The 14703-nt window shown below is 44.6% G+C and overlaps 1 protein-coding gene across 1 annotated transcript in view; it reads right to left on the reverse strand.

Moving 5' to 3' along the window:
* Positions 1-14703, reverse strand: part of RNF130 (ring finger protein 130) — a 39112-nt gene that overhangs the window by 23055 nt on the left and 1354 nt on the right. Inside the window, exon 2 of the mRNA XM_042881444.1 lies at positions 9426-9620. Coding sequence (XP_042737378.1) covers positions 9426-9620 — 195 coding nt within the window. The remainder of the gene's footprint in view (positions 1-9425; positions 9621-14703) is intronic.

The following is a 14703-nucleotide window of genomic DNA, read 5'->3' on the forward strand; positions in this document are numbered from 1 at the left end:
CCCTCCCCAGGCGTCACTTCATTTCCTCACATCTCCTTCTGATAGCAAAGGCAGAGGGATTGTTTTCCCCAGGGCATATGTTGTACTATGCTTCCCCAGGAGGTATTATTTGGCCCACGGCATCACGTTCCTATCCAAGTATCAGCCAGAAGCTCTCAGCACAGCATCCTGACACGATTTATACAGCTACCCATGAAGCAAAGCTGACTAAGATTTTCTGATACCAGTCCAGTTCCACCTAAATTAAAAGCTGAAGCCTCCACCTATTCCCTGCTGCCTGGAGAATGTGACAAAGCTGACAATCTGCCACATGTTTTCTATAAGGCCCAGCACAAAGGGAACCTCTGGCATCTTTGCAAAGCCATTTGCATTCCAAACAACTCAGCTGCAAACAGCCCAAGTGCTACTGCTGCCTCTGACCCTGTGAGAGCCAAGGAGAACAGCACAGAAGAAAAATAAATTGTGCCTGCTTAACATCCTGAAACTCAGTGGAAACTGGGACTTGGTTTATCCATATTCTTGTCAGGGGCATCACCCTAAATAATTATAGCAAGAGCTCCTTGCTTGAGAAGAATTGGGGGCAGGAGGAGGCACTGACTTATTTATTTTCAGCACCTTGAAATCTTGCATTTCTGAAACCTAAGCAGAAAAAAAAAATCCTCAGGTGAATACAGACTAACAGCACTTGAAGAAGTTAGAGTGTGGTCTTTATATGAATCTGCTGAAAACCAATGCTCTCCTGAGCAAAGAATGGCGCCCAACTAAAAGGAGCTGGAGCACTACAGTCAATGAACTACACAGCTAAGCAGGAAGAAGCTGGACGGACAGTACACCCCAGATAAATGTTGACACCTGCAAATACAAATCAGCTGCCATCATCCAATCCTAAACAGCTCTAACTTGCAATTTTACTATGTGCATACTTATTGGGATAGCTACACAACTCTATGTATGGAAAGGAAGTTGCAATTAATCATTAAGCCTGTGGAATACAACATCAAGACAGGAGATGAGAGAAGGATGCAGCAGGTGAGAAGATACTAGGAACAATGTAATGGGAACAAAGCAACAACCAGAAGTTTCCTGTAGACCCCTGTAGAGTTCTACAGAGATTACTTTGCTGGCTCACCACATCTCCTAGCACTTTCAGAAAGTCAACTGAAAGTTGTCTCAAAAGGAAGATTCCCAGTCTCACCACCAGCAAACAGTTGTCCTTGCCAATTTCTCTTTATGTTGATTCTTGACTGCCAGACACTTCTCTGAAGCTCCAAATGCAGACAGCTGTGGGAAGGACACCAAGCTGCAGACAGACATGGTTCAAAGAGTGGACTTCAGGCACCTTCCACCCACCTATCGCCCCTGGGAACAGCAGGCAGACAAAACATAACTACCAAGCAGCAGATATTTGCTTTTCTCTTGGGTGCCCAAATGGCCTAAGCAGCTGCTTGGTCAAAGCTGTGGGAGAAGGGGTGGTGACAATTCCTGAGCTGCTGCCAGCACTGCAGTGCTGCAAAGAACCTCCTTGCAGACAGGGAAAGCAAATTTAAGATCCCAGCTCAAGAACGGCACATGCAGGACCACCTGTAAAAGGCACTGAGTGGTTCTGATGGGATGAAAAAAGATCTGCAGAAAACTGAGAATTAACCCACTTGCACCAAAAAGGTGAGCACTTTTCTGAGGGCTGCTGTTTTCAGCTGAAGTCTTTGCAACTTCCTTAGCCTTTAACTGCACTTGCTGATGCATGTTGCAGACACAGCATGAAGCACAGACTGCACTCAGCTCACAGTTGCAAAAGAACGTTGTTCTCTCTTTAAGTAGCAAACAACATTTAATTGTAACTGAAGCACTGCACTCTATTCTGAAAAACCCAAACTCAACACACATCTATCTGACACATTTTGCAGATGTCAGTTACAAAGGCCTGCAAAATCCCCAACTTTCTAATAAAAGTAAAGAACAGTGCAGACAGTTGCTTTCTGGCTGGGTTCAGGGCGTGATTCGGACACTAAAAGCCAAATCACAATGACAGAGACACCATAATGATCACGTTAATTAGGAACTGCCTGTTTTCACAAACCATTAAAATTCAATAACCTCTTAAAGCGTTTCTGAACACGCATCAGAAATAAACACATGCACACTGTTCAGTGTGCAGGAAAGGGATCAATCAGAGCCAGATTTCTCAGATTAAAAAGACAGACCACCACAAACAGCAGTTACCCAGTAGGTCTGGTGGAGCACACCTGACCAAGTGATGACAGACCTCCAGTGGCCCTTCCAAGCCACGCTCAGTGATATTTTAGACATACTTGCACTAGAATAAAAACCAATCATACTTGTGAAGTCCACTGATCCACACTACCACCATGGTCTACGTTTTGGCTGCTACAAGCAGTGAGTTAATGAAGTCACTGTGAGTGAGTTCCAAGACTCCTGTGAAACAACCTTGCAGAGGCAAACACAAAACCAGAAACTTATAAATAAAGGAAGAATGTAACTGCTTCCCCTCCGCCCCCATTCCCCAGGAGGAAACCTCAAAGTAGTTTTTTGATTTGAAGGACGCTCACTCTTCTTCTATCCCCATGGAATAGAATACAGCTGTCAGAGAAGGTTATCTAAAAAATCCCATCTGCAAGAAAGATGACAACTGTGGAAATTAACACAACTCTGAGAACTCACCGGCCAACAATAATAGAATTTGGGGGCCCACCAAACATTAAAGGAGAAAACAGGAAACACAAAACAAGCACTGTTGTTATTAATGAAGCTCTGAGAGAGTGAGTGGGAATTTTTTGAATGTCCCTGAAGACATCTGCACTGAGATGGAGAACAGGGAAGGAGAGGACATTGCATTGAAGACAGCAAAGGACACGTGGAAATTGCAGCCCCCCAGCCACCAAATAAATAAAATAGAACAAATGAACACACCATCAGAAATAAATGAAAAGCAGGAACAAGGAATCCAACTACAAGTCAGAGGAAAAGCAATTAAAGAAAAGCAGAAAGTAATGACAAAGTTGACACAAAGGGATATGCTGATAGTCACAGAAAGGTCTTACTGCTCATTTAAGGGTGACACTTCCAAGCTCAGGCTTATATCTATGTTAGAAAATCAACCTCATCACAATGAAAATAACTCTACACCTGCACTGCTAGACAAGGTGGGCTCTGAGAGTGCACATCAGTTCCACAGTACTTACCAACAATGGGGAACACACAAATTCTTCAGGTATTTTAGAATTTTAGCCCGATACAAACCAGAAATTCATTGTAAGAATGAAGTCTTATATTCTAAAACAGTCTTTGTAAAAGCAGACAGCAAAAAGAAGAGTCTTGGCATATGGACAGAGTGATCAACACAGGTCGAGCTGCACAGGTTTTTATTTTGATCTAATCAGAAAGGAAGAGCACATCCAGAGCAACAGCACCACTGCAATGGTAATATGTTGTCTGAGATGGCCCAAATCAAATACTTCTGAAAGCAGAAACAAAACCATAGTATTAGTCAATTCTCAGTTCTAAACAAGGCAAGAACTTAACGCCAACGGGCATCCATTTTAAAATGAGACCGAACAGCATTTCAAAGCATTTTTCTTCCTGTTGTCTTTATAACACTGTAAGCATTGAATTCTTGACTACATATGTAAACATTTACTGCGGGATATCTGATTTACACAGTGTCAGACACCAGAACAGATGTTCCAACACTACCGTGAGAAAATAGTAAATGACAGCAGCATAGGAAACTGTGAGCTAAAAGCCACGTTTTGATGGGGTGCGTCGGTTAAACACAACCTGCAGAACCACCACCTGCCCCCAAACACTGAGCAGATATTTCCAGAAATCACAAGTCTCTTTGCTATACAGACTTCTGCAGAACAACCCAACAAACAACTGTGCCTGAGGCCAAGACTTGAATTCTGACTGCCTCCTCAGGACAACAAAGCAGCAGATATTCAAGCCCAGTGAGGACCGGGCACCAATGAATTGCAACAGAAATGCAGTGAAGTTATGCCTGCAGAACAGACAAAACTCTGATTGCAGCAAAAGGAAACTTCAGGGGATTGATTCTGCCACGGTAAGAGAGGACACTGGACTATAACACCTAACCATGGCCCAAGGCATGGCAGCAAAAGGCAGCGTGCACTGCTAACAGCAGTGTGGGAGTACTGAGCTCTGCTCCTTCCGGAGCAGCATATGATTGAGGCATGTAATCAGAAAGCCAGGAAGGGCAAGAGCAGCTTTCCAAAGATGGACGTCACAGAATTAACTTCCAAACAAACAGAACCCAATCAGGTTCTTGTTGTGCTAACTCATTACATGTTAAAAAAAAATATATCAATCCATAGGTGATAAATAACAATCTTAGAAGTGGGAACAAGCCTCCCCGTGCTCATCCTCCTGTACTGAACAACAAACTGTGCTTCGGTACAACGTTGCTGTCATACTTGGAGATCAGCCCTACAATCTGCTATGCCCTGCAGTTCATAAAGGGGAGCTACACGGCAGGATCCACTGACAAAGCTGTTGGGCTGCATTCACAATTCAGCTGCTGATACATGATTCCATAACCCAGTTGCTCTGTTCTGACACTCAGTGAGAGGCTTTCTAAGGATAAATCTGCATAAAATCCAAACCATCACAAATCATCCTGTTTTATTCCCAAGTCCAAACACCACAGACACAAGATGGTGGAACTATGGCACGGCATTTCCTCAAGCTTAGCCGTGTCCTAATCTCACCTGCCTCTGCCACAGCCCAGAGCACCCCATCATAGCCAAGGGACACCCACCGACTCCCCAGGAATCAACATAGCGTTGGTGGGTGAAGAAAAGCACTGCACTTGGATCTCACCGCGGATCCTTTGCCAAGAAAAGGGAAGATGTGACACTGAGGGACGTGGTTGGTGGCATGGTGGGGGTGGGTTGACAGTTGGACACGATTGATTTTAGTGGTCCTCTCCAACCTTAATGGTTCTATGATTCCATCATTTCCTCTTTGTCAACCTCAGCCAGATAGCACCTTGTTTTTACATACCTTAAGACATATAGCACTACTAAAAGAATTAAGATCCTCCCACTAAGCCCAAGATGCACCCAGAAGGGAGTTTCTGACGACACTTAATGCTTAACTGAAAACTGATTGTCTTCACCTGTGCTTCTGGAACAACATCCAGAAATTGTTACCTTAGACCTGGATTTAACACCCAAACACGGATTACACTCATATTTTTGACTGATGAAAAAATATTAATGCAGACCTTGCAGGCCCATCCATCAATGAAGACATACTTGGATTTTGATATCTAAAACTCTCTGTACTCCTGTATTTTGTAATGGAAGTTGTAGGCGTCCTTCATTTTGTTTTTCCTGGGTAGCATTCTCTATCCCCACTGATGTATGTTGGAACCAGAAAACGCAGGGATTTCTAATAAGAGCAGTCTGTCAGGGTCTGCTGTTTTCTTCTGTCCGCAAACAGCTTCAATACAGATCCATCCATCTGGACAGTGTTTCCAAACAAGCCCAGCAATCCCACAGGACATGTGGTGACAGAACCGCACCCAAGGATGCTACAAAGAGTCTTTAGAACTTAGCAAACAGCAAATTCATAGGTTTATGTACAAATGTGATTCCATAGCATCCATGGACTTCGAGAACTACTCTGCTGCTTGAGCACAGTCTTTGGCTAAGAAAAAAAAAAAAGGTAATTACTTACAGTCATTAATGGTCCCACGGGCCATTTTGCAGTCACAGAACTAATTACCCTTTCAGCTGGATAAGGAAAAACGAGCCCAACTTGTGTTATTCCAGCTGTGAACGAGGTGTGTACCATGCAGGAACACAGGGAAGAGGAAGTTCTGCAAAGCACTGAGCTTTGTGCAGAGATTTCCCTGCCTCGCCTTGAGGAAAGGCTTGTTTCCCCATGGCACAGAGTGTGTTCCAACACCTCTCCCCACATCCTGCAAAGTGTCAGACAACTCCATCTACTGCATGACAGATTTTCCCGATACACCTCCAGGAAACAGATCAACTGTTGTTGTTGATGTATGTTCCACAGTTTTCAGTTAGCACATGTGAACAATTAACAATATAAAATGATCAAAGACACGCAACTACAGTGAGACTACTGCAGATCACTTATCCTTTCTTTTAAATCTCCAAATACAATGAGTTGTTTTTCCTGTTTTGGACACTAATATTTCAGGGAGAAAAACTGAGAGCAAGAACAAAACTGTAACACAATAAAATTTTGAGCTGTGGATTAAAAGTCCAGCAGTGCAATAGATTTACCTGATGAGATGCCTGCAACTTTGTGCTCCAGGCTGTAGAAGATTTAGCAGTTTCAGGTAAATTCTCTCCACAAGGCATCCTAGCAGGAGCTGTTTAAGTAGTTCCAAGAAATTTCTCTGGCACTGATAAACTCTACTTTTGGAATCCAGCAACTTTACTGCAATGCTTTCTTTTCTGCTTGTTGATCTTTTTTGTTTATATCTGTTACATAAATTCTCAGTATGACTTTTTAATTTTAGAGGCTTCTGTAGCTTGTATTCTTTTCTATAAACCCAGACAAAAATCTGGATGTTAACAGAGTTCACGATAAATTTTAACTGTTCTGTGCTTTAATAGGGTTGTCTCCATCACATGGAGAAATCAGAAAGAATTAAAAAGCTCTTTTACACGCATTTCCTTCCTATTCCCATCATTGATTACCAAGGAGTCAGCTACTAAATATTTTCTCCACCACATCAGCTCTTTCTACATCAGACAATATTTGTTCTAACTTCTAATAGAAGTAGCAGGCAAAACCACTCATAAAACTGCCTTCCTGCCAATGATATCACAGCCCAACATAACCTGTGCTGGGAAAAGGTGTCCTCTGCCAGCCTAAGTGAAGGACATCTGCAAGAATAAGTCAAGTTGGTCTACTTTACAAGTGAACAGTAACGCACACAAGGATACAAAGAAAATGTTGCAAAGAGATCAGCAGAAACATTTACTGGAAGTTTTACCAACTCCTTCAAGTCGATACCTCCTTTCAACCTCAACCTGAAGGGACAGAGACTTAGTGGACACAGAAAAACCCAATTTTGATGCTAGTAAAAGGAACTGTTCAATTAATACGGTGATGAACCCAATTTTGATGCTAGTAAAAGAAACTATACAATTAATATGGTGATGAAAGCCTGATTTAAGAGTGATAGCTGCTATCTGGCCACCAGAAGGAATTTATATTCTGTTAAGCCATATGTTGAGTAAGAACAAATTTCCACAAGATTAACATTTTTAAATGTGTGTTCAAGCATAAAATAACTTGGATAAAATATTAATCCCATCGCTGAGAACTGCTTACTGAGCTGTTTTCATACGGAATCACCTCCCTGCAGGTTCAAGATGGGCAGCATATGTAAATCTATATAATATTTTCATTATTTTTAGCACAAACATTGCTAAAGCTGACATTTGGAAATTATGCAAAGATCAAAGTGGGGAAGCAAGCAGCTCTCTGGCTGTGCTATCAGCACCTGCTGTTTTCCTCTCTGCTCGACCACAAAGACAGAATACTCCCAAGGCTCTGCACCTAACAGTAGTAGAACTACGGTGCAGAGATACAAAGTGATGTAAGACCTATTTTTATCTGTGGGAAGAAAATAGACAGCCATGAATGCAGACATCATAAGACAGTTGCACAATTATGCTGTGAAGAATGCATTTTTTTTTAAGGAGGCCGTGTCAGTACTCTACACACAACGTTAGCTTGAACATAGAATCACACAACTGTTATGGATGGAAAAGACCTCTAAGATCATCAAACCCAACCCCCTCCAGCCCCACCATGCCCACTGACCACATCCCTCAGTGCCACATCTCCATGTTCTGGAACCTCCAGGGATGGTGACCCTCCTGCCTCCCTGGGCAGCTGTGCCACTGCATTGCCACTCGTACAGAGAAGAAATTGCTCCTAATGTCCAACCTGAGATTCATGTAACAGACTCATCATTCAAGCATAGGTTCATGAATCAATATTGCACTTGAACACCAATCAGAGAGTTAATGGACCACTAGATTCCAAACCTTCACTGTGCTGAAGCTAACACCAAAGGACTGGTCTGCATTCCACAGTGACACGTACCTGCAGTTCACTGGGCAAACAGGAAACCTGTCATGGGCAAATACTTGGAATTAACTGCCATGATACAACATTCTGAGACACAGGATAAGGCACAAATTGCTAACACGAGACTGCAGACCTTCATACAGGTACTTCAAAGAAAGACCAGAGCTGAAGGCTCTGGAGGTGGGACTTTTTGCTTGCAAAGTACCTGCAGAAAGGTCTATGAGGATACATGAGTTAGAAGTAGTATGTCAACAGCCTCAGGATTGCCACACAGAGGTCAAAACCTCCCCGAAAAACTCCTGTGGTGGACAGAACTGGGAAGGACAGACCACACCGAACCAGAAGCCACAAGGCCTTTTCCATATATGATGTCTGGATGGAGAGAGGGAAAGAGATGCACAACCATAGCACCTCTTTACACAGAAGAATTCTACTTGTGTGATGATATGGAGAACATCACTCAAATTCCAGATACCAAGTAACACCCTGCACTTACAGAAAGAAAACTGAAAACCTCTGGGAAAACAAACAACATGCAAGTCAGCAAACACAGAAATATCCCCTTCTGATTAGGCTGAGTAATTGTGAAGTGAGAAAACCTAGGAAAACCAAACTGCCATCATTAGAACTACTCTGAGCAATCATTTATAATCATAGATTTACTTTAAGTATGAAATACCCACCCTGCTACACTAATTCAGCAGTAATGGCATAATTTTTACATGAATAGATCACAAAAAAAAGTAGAATCCAGAAGAAAACCAGACACAGTGTTCTAGATCAGCAATGTTAAGTGCTCTAGAATCAGACCATCGGACAACTGCACCCCGAATCATTAAGCCTTGAGCACCATAAAGGAAGCAACAAAGATTCATCACAGGAAAAGAACTCTCTGAAGTGTTGCATACAAGTGTGCAAGCTCAAATTTGGACCTAGTGTTTGAAAGCCCGCATCGTGGACAGCCAGATGGAGACACCCTACTACAGGAGCTCCCCAGTCCTGCTCGGCAGAATGTCAGGCCTGATGTTGTACCACGTCTGCTCTCCATTTCAGCAAGGTTAAAAGTGCTGACTGCTGGGGTCCTGCAGGTTTTTCCTTACACCCTGACACCCATCTCCCCTCTGCAGAAGCACTCCTCATTGGATACACCAAACCAAAATACTCTCTTCCACAATCACTGGCTTACTTCACCGAAGACATGTATCATTTTCATCATTAGAGCAGGGGCTGCTTCCCACAGCATCACCCGTGCGCTTCAGCGACAGTTTATGTGACCGAACACGGCAGTGGAAGAGCCTGCACACATTTACCTTGATGAGTCATGGTGACGGGCTCCTCGCTGGATATATTGTTGTAGATGACCACGGCGGTGGCATTGTGTGAAGCTGCCCGCAGGATTTTCTCTCGGAAGGTACAGTTCCCTCGCTGCAGCAAAGCGATCCACTGCTTGGTGTTGGGAGGGACTTGGAAACGCGTCCGAGGGTCACAGCCCAGGCGATCTGCAACTGGAGGAGTTGGATGCACATTCAGACAAATGGCAATTTGCTCCAACAGGCAAGAGAGAAGAAAATGACGCTGAATTTATGGTTGTGCACTAGGAAGCTGCTGCCCTCAGGTTAATACAGCCCAATGCTAACTGCATTCCTCAGGTTAAAAAAAAAAGTCTCCTTTATAAAGCTCGATCTTACCACTGAATCTGTAACCATACATCCAAGAATTAGGCTCACCAACAGACACTATTTTTAAGCCCAGTGCTGCGAGAACAATGAATTTCCATTTGAATCAATACCTGCCTGCAGGCTGAGAAACACAGGGACATGGGTCATGTGCTGCAGGCACCTACCAGCAGCAGTTTATCAGTCATTCTGGGCAGCATAACTTTTTTTTTTTCCTTTCTAATGCAATCACAGACATCCCTGCAGTGGGAAGAGTAACTAAACAAGAAGATTTCAGAGCAGTTATCTGCTGTGTGCATGCTGCTGCAAGGATGAGAGCAGCAGCCAATGCCAGCTCTTACACTGCAAGCTTTGCCGGCAAACACAATGTGTTCCTGTTGCTAAATGGGTATGGGTGCTACAAAGGAGAAGTAACAGGGTTGGCAAATGCTGCATCTGAGCCCAACAGCATACAAAGACTTTTTTTTTTGGTCCTTTTTGATGTAATGTATCCTGGAGCAGCCGAAGCCCACACAGATCTATGTACAAAAGGCACAGAGTGCAAGGTGGAGAATGGTTTTCCAGTAAGTCAGAGCCAACAGCAACTTGTAATGCACAAGTATTTACGCTTTCAAATGCCACGAGTAAAAGCACCCTTGGCTACTGAAGATGGATGGGACAAATAGTGAAACCTCAGACATACAATTCATCTGGGTAATAGCTCTGAAAACTGCTACATTTCCCTAGAGCGATACAGAAGAAGCACCCCATACAATTTTCCTTCCTAAGAGGCAAGTTCTTCAGCACCAACTCAGAGTGGATGCTACAGCCAGGAGATCCAGTATGGCAGGATGAAGAGCAGTATGCCTATGGATAGCAAAAGGTTTGCTTCAGTGCAGTTGTGTTCAAGGCACACCAAGTAACCGAGATAGCGGGTTATTCGCTAGAATGGAAGAGCATCTTGAAATGGAGGAAGCTTCTGAAAAAGCTCAGCTCCATAAAGCCCTGCAAAGGCACTATAAACTCCCAAGTTTGAGCTGTACAAATTTAAACACTGACAGAGAATGTGGCATGAGACAGCAAACAGCCTCTGTGGGAAAAGTAGCACAGATTTTCCACTACAGTAGAGATGAAAGCTTCTCGCAGCAGCGGGCAGAGCTACAAAATGCTGTTGGACCAACAGGATTAGGAGCTGAGATGTGCCGATACGTGAGCATCCAGCTGCACAGCAACACGCACACCATTACTTCTGGTGGGGTGATGCAGCGTGTCCCAACACTGCTTTAGCCCTATGTAAGTAACACAAAACCGTGAAGGAAAATCTGGTTGGGATTGATGAGCCTGCAGCTTACTGGAGATTTAATACAGAGACACAACGTGCTTCTCTCCAGGTCAGCATCCTATTTACCCCACACAAACATTAAGCAATCCTTCTGCTTTTAACTAAACAAAACTCAGGAACAACTGCAGATAGCTCTTCCTGCTCTGGCCTGCCAACAGCGCCCAGCCCTGCAGCGCTGCTGGCTGCTACAGCAGCACATCTGCCCCACACCCAGCACTGGCAGCTGGTACAGCAGTACCTCTATCGGCCCCATAAGGGATGGATGAGCAAATGCTGCCATTAAGAGCCACCAGCAATAGCTCCCCACCACTGCACTACCTATACTCCACTGTCCAAGGTTCAATGAGGATGAGACTCAGACTTGCAAATCCTGGATGGTGACTGTGCTGGAATGAAAATAGACCAGATTATATCAGAGCTATTCTAAAAGAACACAAGTGTATATAAAAAGATATGATCAGAAATCACTCAATTTCACAACAGCAGAAAATACAAGTTTACAGAAAACTGCTTCCCTATAGCCATTCTTCTGTCCTACCAACCTGAAATATAAGGGACCGACTCCGTCCTTCTTTTCTTTGTGTCTAAGCATCATGCACACAGTGTCAAAAAACTGACTTTACACTGAAGTGGCAGCCTGCTGGTCAGAGAATCATAGAATGGGTTGAAAAGGACCACAATCATCATCTAGTTTCAACCCCCCTGCTAAGTGCAAAGTCACCAGGCTACCCAGAGCCACATCCAGCCTGGCCTTGAGTGCCTCCAGGGATGGGGCATCCACAACCTCATTGGGGAACCCATTCCAGTGTGTTACCACCCTCTGTGATCCTCCTCATCCCTTCCAATTGCTTACCAGGCCCTTTAGCATTCCCCTATAAGAGACAGAACCATTTTGTGGTGGCAAAAAAATGAAGCGAGCACCTCAGCTCCAGACCAACAAAGGCTCCATATTAGCACTCTGCACGCCCTGGGCTGGCTGCAGGCTGCTCCCTGTGCCCCACACTTACATCACACACCCCCTGATCCAAGCAGGGCACTGAGGCCACAGCACCTCCTGTGAGCAAGGCTTTGCCTCCTTCCCACACAAAAAGAGCAGTGCCAGCATCCCACAGCCCACTAACTGCATTGCGTTACGCTTTTCTCCCCCGCTCCCTTTTTCAGGCCAGATACCCCGATCGATCACCTCTCAGCTAACGCTCCATTCTCTCAGACCAGCAGCAGCCACCAGAGCTGCTCTCAGCTGAGCACTCAGAAATCCTTTCCCTCTCTGACCTTCAGAGCTGCACCACACCCGGCAGAGGCAGCACAAAGGATGGAGCAGCACACAGCCCTGCTCGCATGGCACACCTGAGCACAGCACGCCTCAGAGCGCCACATCCCTCTTTGTGCAGTACAACTGGAGCTCCCAGGAAAGGAATTCAGCTGGGAAACTCAAAGCAGCATAGCAGCACTGATCCATCCCGCTTTCAAGGACGGCTTTCTATCCAATTGTGCACATTAAACAGTATTTTCTTTCAACACATTAGTACTTCTGTTATTACTAATTGGGTCCTCACCCACGCCAGCTGCAATTCCTGCTTTTTCTAAGTTGCACCAATGGGTGACACAGGGCAACACCTCACTGCTGAGAGCCATGCTACCTAATTGCCCTGGCTATACTTGGCTTTAGCACCAGGAGGAACTCTTTGAACCAGGGTAATCTCGTTTCAGCTAAACAAAAGAAAATCAGGGTAGCAGGCAGTGCTGTCATAGTTAAGATTTAATCTTGTTAGCTCTGTAAGTGTACCACAGTTACAGCTATAAACTCAGAAAACCACCAGATTTGTCATCACTCAAGGACTATGAATTAAGCTGGACACTGAGATGAGGGGCAAAGGACGGACACATGGCACAACACTGTCCCTCCACCAACCTGCACTTTTTGATGCATTTGTTTGCTGCATTTTCCTGAAGTTCAGTTTTGGATCCCAGACAGAAACACCACATTGTGCCCAAATATTACCCAAAGTTCTGCAATTGAAACTGCCATTCCAAACCTCCCACAGCTAAACTCTGCTTGGACCACACCCTTACAAAACTCAGTGGCACTGTGCATGAGCTGTACCCCTCATTTGTCACCTCAAGCATCTGTCCCCTACTTCCACCTTTCCCTAAGACAGTTTTCTCCTTTCCATTTTATCTGAGGGTCTATAAAAGGCACAGGGAAAGCTTTGGTATGTGTTTTAGCCTAATCATGGTGAATTCAGTGTAAGAGATCCTGAAAAAGGAACAGGTGACTGAATTTATTGTGTACTGACATTTAAAGGACAGGTAATCAAAGAGAGCAATGACTTCAATAATTAAACATAAAGCAACAGGCATGTTCAAGAACGTGAGCTGACCACCACCACAGAGCACAGCGCTCCACCCCCAGGCCATGCATTACACACACAGCTGCTGACCCCAGCCCTAAGCTGGTAAACTCACGTCTTTGCCTGCAGGTAAAGGATGCAAACACAGCACATGGAATGGGACATTTAAGATGTTTCAATTGTAACAGCTGGGTGCCAACTTGCATGTACAGAAATCCCAAGCAGTGGCCCACGGTGGGTCAGTGCCTGAGACCAACACTAAGTCATGGCATCACCAGGCAGCTGCAGCCACTGGGAGCACTGGGCAGAGCACTACTGCTCCAGCTGCAGAGGCTGCTTGTGTTAAGTGCTATTACAACAAATACATTGCAAACAAGTGCTATACTAGTACAGACTGGCTGATAAAAAGGCATTATAGCAGTCGCAGACAGCAGCACTGCACTGCTATCAGAGCCAAATATAATAAAGCAGAATACAATCACAAGGCTCTCAAGTCTTCAGGAGCATCTTAACTAAAAGCATAACGTACTCCAGCCTCTTTCCTACTAAACACAAGGCTTTTAAACCACGTGAAGCCTCTCAGCAGAATTAAAATAAAATGCCCCCTGTATGGCCATCTGTGCAGAACAATTCAGAACAGCTTTGCAGGAAGACCGCCACTGCAGTGTTTGTTTTAAGTGCCTTCTGTTGACACACGGAAGGAGAACACCTCCCAACAACCCAGGGCAAAGTTTTGACGACTGCAACATGTCGAACCCACAGAATTCAGGTCTGCAGCTCTGTGATCTTTCTGCTGTGCTTTCCCCACTCAAACTGTTCACCACGTTACACTTCAACAGCAAAGTAGGAAATGCTCCTCAAAGTACGCAGAGCATCGTGCTCAGCTCTGCTCTCACTGCTTCTGGTGAGAATGCTGTCCACCACCCTCAATGCTTGAATCACACTTAAGTGAAGACCGTGCTGGAAGAGACCAGAAAAAGCTATAGGGAAAACTAAACAGTAATTAATGCCAGAAGTTCGTTTTTTGACCAATAAAGCAGCTGCTAAAGAAATCAAGTGGTTCGACACCCTGCACAAGAAAAGGCAGCAGAGCTGACCCTGCTCCCAAACACCCCTTGGGATAACTGTGACGTGCCCAGAGCTTCCAGGACAGCCTGCTGACCTCACACAGCAGTGTGTGTTTAAGTGAGGAACATCAGGGAGCAGAGAAAATGAAAGGTTGAGCGCATCTGGGGACAGA

Source organism: Lagopus leucura, unplaced genomic scaffold, assembly GCF_019238085.1.
Source record: "Lagopus leucura isolate 7727_CA_CO unplaced genomic scaffold, USGS_WTPT01 Super-Scaffold_100030, whole genome shotgun sequence".
Taxonomy (NCBI): domain Eukaryota; kingdom Metazoa; phylum Chordata; class Aves; order Galliformes; family Phasianidae; genus Lagopus; species Lagopus leucura.